At 39.9% G+C, this 8,729-nt stretch overlaps 1 protein-coding gene and 1 pseudogene across 1 annotated transcript in view; one reads left to right on the top strand and one right to left on the bottom strand.

Moving 5' to 3' along the window:
- Positions 1 to 440: 440 nt before the first annotated feature.
- Positions 441 to 880, top strand: LOC110293315 (annotated as a pseudogene).
- A 38-nt stretch (positions 881 to 918) lies between these two features.
- Rad23b (RAD23 homolog B, nucleotide excision repair protein) overlaps positions 919 to 8,729 on the bottom strand; it is a 44,053-nt gene continuing 36,242 nt past the window's right edge. Inside the window, exons 9-10 of the mRNA XM_021159872.2 lie at positions 7,597 to 7,788; positions 919 to 3,307 (exon numbers count right to left, since the gene is read on the bottom strand). Of these exons, the coding sequence (XP_021015531.1) occupies positions 3,194 to 3,307; positions 7,597 to 7,788 (306 nt within the window). The 3' untranslated portion in view covers positions 919 to 3,193. The remainder of the gene's footprint in view (positions 3,308 to 7,596; positions 7,789 to 8,729) is intronic.

Below are 8,729 nucleotides of genomic sequence, written 5' to 3'. Positions count from 1 at the left end.
ACAGCCTGACCTGATATACACAGTGAATTCCAGAACAGCCAAGGTTACAGATAAACTGTCTTAAAAAAAAAAAAAAAAAAAAGGTAAATACCATTTGCAGCTTGAGTGGTAATGAGCACTGCTTTCCAGCCTGATTTGGGGGTGGAGGTGGGAGGTGGATGTAATCAGTAAGTGTCCAACCTCTTGTTAGATGTGTTGGGTTGGGTACTAAGAAACAGGACTTGGTAATTCTGTGCCACCTATTAAATACCTTTATAGCCTGTCAGGTATTTCACCGTTGAGTCCACGTGTTAGCTGAGAACCAGGACCCTGAAGCTGACCTCCTAAATGATATAGCAACCAACTTCTATCCAGGCCAAGTACTGGTGATGGAAGCAACATCACCTCCTTAAGTCGAAGTGTCCTTTCTTTCTGCTGCGTGCCGGCTGCTTGCTGTCGAAATGGGCAAGTTCATGAAACCCGGGAAAGTGGTGCTGGTCCTGGCTGGACGCTACTCCGGACGCAAAGCCGTCATCGTGAAGAACATTGACAATGGCACCTCAGACCACCCTTATAGCCATGACCTGGTAGCTGGAATTGACCGCTATCCTTGCAAAGTGACAGCTGCCATGGGCAAGAAGAAAACTGCCAAGCCATACAAGATCAAGTCCTTTGTGGAAGTTTATAACCACACACTTCATGCCCACAAGGTACTCTGGATATTATCCCCTTGGACAAGACCGTTGTCAACAAGGGTGTGTTCAGGGACCCAGCTTTGAAACACAAGGCCAATCGGGAGGCCAACATCAAATTTGAGGAGTGATACAAGATAAGGAAGAACAAATGGTTTTTCCGAAGCTTCACTTTTAGGTATATTCTTGTTTTCATCATTAAAAATTAAAAAAAAAAATCTTAAAAAATGAGAAATGCAATGTCAGGTGTGTTGAAAATACTTTATAGTAATTCTCTGGAATCCTAGCCATCTAGTACAGGAAAACATAACAGAGTGGAACATTTCAGTACTTTTAAACAATGAAACAAAAATATTTGACTTAAAGATGGCAAAATAATTTTACAAATATAAATTCAGCCTCCTCATATTTCCTATAGAGCAGCAAAACAATAAAAATACTAAAGATGCGAGTTACATCTTGCACTGTGCAAATGCAAGATTCAACAGTTCAATAGTCGCCTCTATTAAAGATATTTACCAAAGCTATCTAACTTATCTCTCCACTCATGTGTGGTGTCTCCACTCATGTGTGGTGTCTCCGCTGAGGAAGAAGTGGTCCATGGGCTGGGCTGTCCTCTGGGAAACCATTACTCCTAGGATCTGCAGGTTTGTGTCCAAGGACAAAAGTCCCATGTCACCAACTTCTGCTGTCACTTTCCAAAGAGAAACAACAGCTGCTATTCTTATCAGCTTCCTGTGTTGTCTTATGCTAACATTCTGGGCAGTAAGGGAGGGCAGAACAAATGGAAGCATTCCCCCACGTCACTGGACCTTACCCCTCTCCCCAACCCACTGCTCTTCTGCCCTGAAAGAATGATGCACTCTGTTTCATTCTGAGACATCTCACATGGCCCACTGTAAAGCACACGGGCAATATAACATCCAACAGCCTACCAAGTTTGCACAATAATACATGAAAGTTAAACATGGTACATCATGAAGGAAAATCATGGTCTCATTTATTTTCATGGGACAGGGTATAATATAAGCATATGAGGAGAGAGTTTAAGAGTCATCACCAAGAGGTGATGAACATAGTGCAAGAGACTGTGCAGGAGGTCTGCAAAGCCATCTTTTCTCACAGCATCACGACAGTGGGATGTTACTTCCTTCAATAGTCTCATTTACGTCCAGGAAAAGATTTAACAAATTCAACAAACTGATAGAGGGCCCCTCTTTACAATCCAATAGCAATGCCAATGAGGGTGTTTCCAAACAAAGACCGAGATGAGCAAAACCCAAATAAAAGGCAACACTGTGATTGAGATTTCTCTTTTAATATGAGACGAAATATCTTGATTGTATATTTTCCAAAGTACTTTCCAGCCACATCTCCCAACCATACAAAAGTTTGCTCCCATCTTTAAATGCAGTAAAAGATGCTGGATTATAGTTCCACCCACCTTCTCTTTGAAAGCAATGTAATACTAATGGATTTAATGGTAATACATTCTTATCTAATAAAGAAAAACATCCACAAGTATCAGAAACCCAGTTTTGAAAGATTTGCATTAATTTTGAACTGAATCAGCTTTTTGTGTGTTTTTTTTTAAAGGCAGCAGTTTGACTCCTGACTTGCTGATCAAACACATCTCTATGGAGGAAGGGGGGGGGGGGCGGTGAGTGCTGCAGTTTCTTCATTGGCCCCAGAAGTGCTGATTTCACAAAGGGATACATCAAAAGCAAACATGCAATGGTTGTTTTAAATCTTTTACTGCAATACAACAATGAAGTGAACAGTAGACACCTACCAATTTCCCCCAAACAAACAAACAAACAATGTAAACAGGAAAATAACTCTGCCTATGTGTACAGCTTCTCAAATCATTGTTAGAGGGCCTCACATTCAATAATCAGGAAATTTTAAAATAGCAGTAATTATTTTCGTTTTAAGAAAAAGCGCCCTTTCTACCCTCCCCACCCCATCCCCAGCACTGAACACGAAGAATGGGCTTCCTCTGCATCAGTCTCATACTAATGTGAAGCAGCAACGATGACTATCAATAATTTGGCGTTTCTGTTTACAGATGCTCCAATTTTTCCCCCTCAATTTCAAAAAGCCATTATCCAGTGTTGCCATAAAACAGACTGCAGGTTCTAGGTAGCAAAGATTCTTTCAGAAACAAATGTTAAGTCAAAGAAAAGAGAACGCAGGGCATCACACTAAATTTCTGGATCTAGTACACTAGAAAGAATGAAACCCAGGAAAAGTTACCTACTGCTTAGAAGAATAACGACCTGTAAAGGCGGATGTTTGGTTGTATAGTATTTTACACTGTGTGGATCTGCAGCATCTGCTAATTGAAGCAGACATGCAACTGTATGTTTCCCTGCCCTATATCCTAGCTCCCCACCCCCACCCCAACCAACCTACTACCGTATACCAAATATTGTGGATATGAGCCCAAGTCACCCCAGACAATCCAGTGAACAAGGTTAGTGTAATGCACTGGTGTGAGTGTGAGGTACAAAAGAGTCCCTTCAGTCTTCATCAAAGTTCTGCTGTAGAAGGAAGTTGGCAGCCAGATTCTCATTCTTCTCACAAGCAAAATATGCTTGAATCACAAGTCCTTCGGGAAATCCTAATGCCTTTAACTGGAAAAAAAGGGAAGCAATTAAATTCAATTCATCAATTATGGTGATATGGTGATTTAAGTCTGCTTTATATCCTAGGGATTGTGACACTGCCCCTGGACACTTACTTCACAAGGTCAGCCTTCACTGTTCAACACTCAGGGTGGAGAGGATGTTTACAACCATCCAAAAGATGGGTTTTGAAATGTTCTTAGTTAAGGAGATAGTTAACAGGCACTCTTCTGTTACAGTACGTTCTGGTTTCTACACTAAAAACCTGTAGTTAACTGACCTGATTTCAAAGTAAATGCGCACAAATATGGGTATCAAGTGGCTTTAGTGACAGGAGGGTTAAGAAAGGGAGAGAGCATGTGGAAATAAATACCTTAACTTGCACAGCAACTTTTGTTGTAAAAGCAAAGGATTCATTTCTTTTTTAAAATTACTTTATATCCCAATATCAATGTTTTATTTTTTAACATAGCTTGCCTTTCTATGTTGCTCTTCAGTTCCTTGCCTTAGTCAACACTTTATAATAGAAAAGTACAATGATGTATTATGAAATGAAGATGACTGTGGTTATTAAATTTATAGCATATTTGAATCACCAATCAGTTAATCTCATTTAAAAACTATTAAAATTACTTAAGATCTAACACTGCTTTTAAAGCCTTTAAACTCTCAAGTAGACTGACTACTTTACAGAATTATAACTTCTCAGTCAGATGAATGCCCCCCTCAACTGTCTCAAAAACTTTCTATTGCACACTACAGAAAAGACTATTAAGAACTGGAAACAACAAGAAAACAAAGAAACCCAACCCCAATTCAGCAAAAGAAGCTATTTATAAATTAAAAATAGAAAAACTCCAAAAATGAATTTGTTATCTAAATTGTGTCCAAATTGAAATTGGGGTAGGTAGCTGAAGTAATAGAGAAGAGTTGGGGCAATTCAATGACACACTGACTTAAAGTCACAAAGATGTTAAAAATATAAAGACAACATCATGCACACAATAACCAAAAGACAACTAGAGTCGCTTTAGTTCTAGACAAAACTGTTACCAGAGATGGACATTTTTACGACTTAAAGAAAGGGAACCACGAAAACACGATAGACATATATAACAAGGGACCAAAAACTACCAAACAAAAAAAAAAAAAAAAGAAAAATCAGCAATACTGCTGTACCTGAAGACTGCAATGCCACCACTGTCAGTCATAGCGTACGATCATACAGAGCACCAACAAGGAAAGCAAAGAGAGTAACCAGCTCTGTAAGGCAACTGGTCTTGACAGCAGGAAAATGTTTAATAAGAACATATTACTGCCTCATATATGCAGCAAGTACAAGCAAACGTGTGTTTCTTTAATGATTGAATCTACCTTAATAAGACAAAAACTAACCACTTAATATTAACAAGAAAACCAGTAACATTAAAACAAAACAAAACAAAAGCTGAAAAGAGTTGGGCTGGGAGCAGTGGAGGCAGGGGAAACTTCAGGATGTATTGTAAGAGAAAATACCAATATTTCAATGATAAAAGACAAAAACAAGCACATTTTAAACACACACAAAAATCATTAACTGACAAACATTTAAGATGATCATGGAAAAATAGAAAACTAAAGATTCAAATTGCAAAGAAATAATATTTAGAAACATTCCTTTTGACAAATGAAAAGTGTAATGAAGTAAGAGTAACAAAACTTTCCCAAAGGAAAACTAGGCCCAGATGGCAACTAATAAAGTCTGCCAGCTCCTTAAACAATCAAGACCAATTCTTAAATTCTTCCAAAACTACCCTCTACTCCTTCTGTGAGGCCACAATTCCCCAATACTGAAACAAGATATCCACCACCAGGAAACTACAAAGTAACAGTTGTTATAAAACAGACAGTGGGCTTTATCCCAGGTATGCAAATGTTGCTTCTATATAGTATAAACTACTTGTAAGAATGAAAGATGATCCTTTGATAAACTTAGAAAAAGTATTTAACTTGTTATGACAAAATCTTCACACCCTGACACTGAAGTTTCAGGGGAACTTCCCTAACCAGCAAGCTCCATGGGAATAAACTAACAATGAGTTCAGCAAGATTTTGGGGAATATAAGATCACCACACAAAACCAAACTGAACTTCTCTGCAACTAACAATGAACATTTTGAAAATAAAAAGAACAATTCCTAACAGCATCAAAAAGAATAGTTCTTAGGAAATAAACTCAAAAGTAATACAAAATTTTAATTTTTTGTTTTTTTGCTTTTTTTCGAGACAGGGTCTCTCTGTGTAGCCCTGGCTGTCCTGGAACTCACCAGGCTGGCCTCGAACTCAGAAATCCGCCTGCCTCTGCCTCCCAAGTGCTGGGATTAAAGGCATGCACCACCATGCCCGGCCTAAAATTTTAATTTTTAATTACTACAGCTACAGTATACTACTGAACATGCCTTGGTAAGAATTAAGTTGTTTTCTTTGTTTTGAAGTGATCTTACTACAATCTCAAGACTGCACTTCCCGGGTAATGCATGCTGCAATCCCAGTGCTTGCTAAATGATGGCAGAAGAATCAAGACTTCAAGGTTATCCTCACCTACATACCAAGCTGAAAGCCACCATATGCTACTATATCAAGATTGCTCAAATGACAAGCCCAAAAACCAAAAGGGGGGGGGGGAGATAGAGGACACTTCTCAAATTCATTTCCAGAGTAAGCATAATAAGGGCTCTACACTCAGCCAAAAGCTCACCCCTGAAACTGGACAAGATTCTGAGGCTTACACAGAAGAATGAATGAGGATCTGAAATAGCCACAATTATTTTGTAAACAAAATTGCAGCACTCCACACCCTCTGATTTCACACTTGCTATCAGTTACTCTCTGCGGGAGAAATGAATCAATTCAAGCGAAATTGGGGGAAGTTCTGGGGTTAGTTCACCAACCTTACAGGAGTGAAGCTGACACGCAGACAGGGAGACAGAAGGAGGGCAAATATTGATTTGGGGCATTGGAGGGGAGAATTCGGAGAGGAGAACAGGGGAAGAGAAGAAGAGAGGAGGGGAGGGAACGAAAATGTCTGGGTTATATAGTGAATAGCTGCTGGGTGAGAGGAAGCCCAGCCCATGGGTTGTAAGGTTCAGCATGCATAGTGGGGTACACCAGTCATGGCCTGTAACAGGTAGGGACTGAGGGATGCTGAGAGAAACTAGAGGCCTGGTACACATTGGTATGTTAAATATGCACTTCACTTCAGACAAATACCACTTGTCTGAAGCCTGAAACCTTCCTGGAAATGTACAGTAAAGGTGGTGGGGAATGAGGGACTGGCCTCGATGGCTATGGATAAACATAAATCAAAGGATTAAAACTGAGCCCCAAAATAACCCTGACACATCCATGCACCACTGACTTTTTACAGGAACCTGTAACTTCAGTTGGGGTACATGGATATCCACAGGCAAAACGGCAGTTACCCCTTACCACAAGAACGCAGGATGGATCACAGCCCTACACATAAGAGCGATCTGTGAACTCTTTGAAAGAACTGGAAACCTGAACCTGACTTTCACGTGGATTAAGCAATGTTCTATATAACACCAAGAAAACAGACCAAAAAATAATAATAATAATAATAATAATAATAATAATAATAATCACAGAAAAACAGAAAAGAAAAAAAGCTACAATGAGAAACCAATTGAAGCCTAAGTACAGAAGAAAATTAAAGCCAGACATGGGCAAGCACATCTTTATCTCAGCAAGAGAGCAGAGATCTCTGTGAACACAGCGCTCTATCTGATTACCATCTCCAACACTTCAGAACAATGTGAAACAATGTAAAAAGTGAGGGAGAAATGGAATTACTGATCACAGCACTACACACAGGACATAGGCTGCTGCAGGGCCCAAGGCTGTACCAGTCCACTTGTTACGACAAAGAGAGATGGGTGATGTCTTGTGTTTATTGTACACCACTCACATGTAACTTATATACATATTGACATTTTGGGGACAGTAACAAAGTAGAATTTAAAGTATGGGAAATGAGGGATTTTGAATTTGTTGGGCTGTTTAGTGCTCTAGTCACACTTGATTTAGTCACACTTGATTTAGTCACACTTGAAGTACTTTAAGGGACTTCACTGTTACTGGGGCCAAGAAAGGACAAAAAGCACGGGATGTGGCTAAGAGAAACAATCTCTACTGCAGTCCCTGGGACAAAGGAAAGAAATGCCACAGCTGCATGGTAGCAGGAGCCACTAGCCCAGGTGCTAGGGTGACCAAGGAAGCCCAACTGTCCCTAAACTCACCCGTTCTATAGCTTCTTTCTCCTGAGGTGTTACTTGAATGTAATTCATGTGCCCACTTCCAGCTTCTGCAATTCCTCCGCCGCCTCCACCTCCACCACCTCCTCCGCCACCTCCTCCTCCACCTTGACCACCTGCTTCCTGAACGGGTTCATTCAGCATCTGAATAAAATGCTCCTGGTGTTGGCTAATTTGCTGTAGTGATGTAAAAAAAAAAGGAAGAAATAACACATAATTACTGTCCGTAGAAAAAAAAACAATCCTAAATAAAAACAAGAAAAAGATAAGCCAGGCATGGGGAATCACACTTTAATTCCAGCACTGGGAAGGCAGAGGATCATCTTAGGTATGGGTGAGTCATATAGTAAATTGAATTTCAGACCAGCTCTATCTAAGAGTCAGAAAGAAAGTTTTAAGTGATTTCTTATATTATTATTAAAAAAAAACACAACAGTTCTGAAAGGTAAATGATGGAGAAAATACAAATTCTTCCAAAAATATTCCACTCCCAAAAACAACATTAAAGAGCTACGGGGGTGGGGGTGGGACGGGACACCTTTAATCCCAGCACTCTGGAGGCAGAGGCAGGCGGATTTCTGAGTTCCAGGCCAGCCAGGGCTACATAGAGAAACCCTGTCTAGAAAAAACAAACAAACAAACAGAGCTGGGGGTGGTGGTGTGGGGGCGGTGAGATGGGTCAGTGAGTAAGTACACTGACTTCTGAAGGTCCTGAGTTCAAATCCCAGCAACCACATGGTGGCTCACAACCATCCTTAATGAGATCTGATGCCCTCTTCTGGTGCTGTCTGGAGACGGCTACAGTGTACTTATTTATAATAGTAAATACATCTTTGGGCCAGAGTGAACGGGCCTGACTAGGCCAGACTGGAGCAAGCAGGGTTGACCGGAGCAAGCAGAGGTCCTAAATTCAATTCCCAACAACCACATGAAGGCTCACAACCATCTGTACACCTACAGTATTCTCTCTCTCTCTCTCTCTCTCTCTATATATATATATATATATATATATATTTTATATATATATATATATATATATAAAATAAATAAATCTTAAAAAAGAGAAAGAAAGGAAGAAAGAGAGAGAGAGAGAAGAAAAGAAAAGAAAAGAAAAGAAA

This window comes from Mus caroli, chromosome 4 (assembly GCF_900094665.2).
Source record: "Mus caroli chromosome 4, CAROLI_EIJ_v1.1, whole genome shotgun sequence".
NCBI lineage: Eukaryota > Metazoa > Chordata > Mammalia > Rodentia > Muridae > Mus > Mus caroli.
The sequence above is the reverse complement of the archived record's forward strand: the minus strand, read 5'-3'. Positions and strand labels throughout refer to the sequence as shown.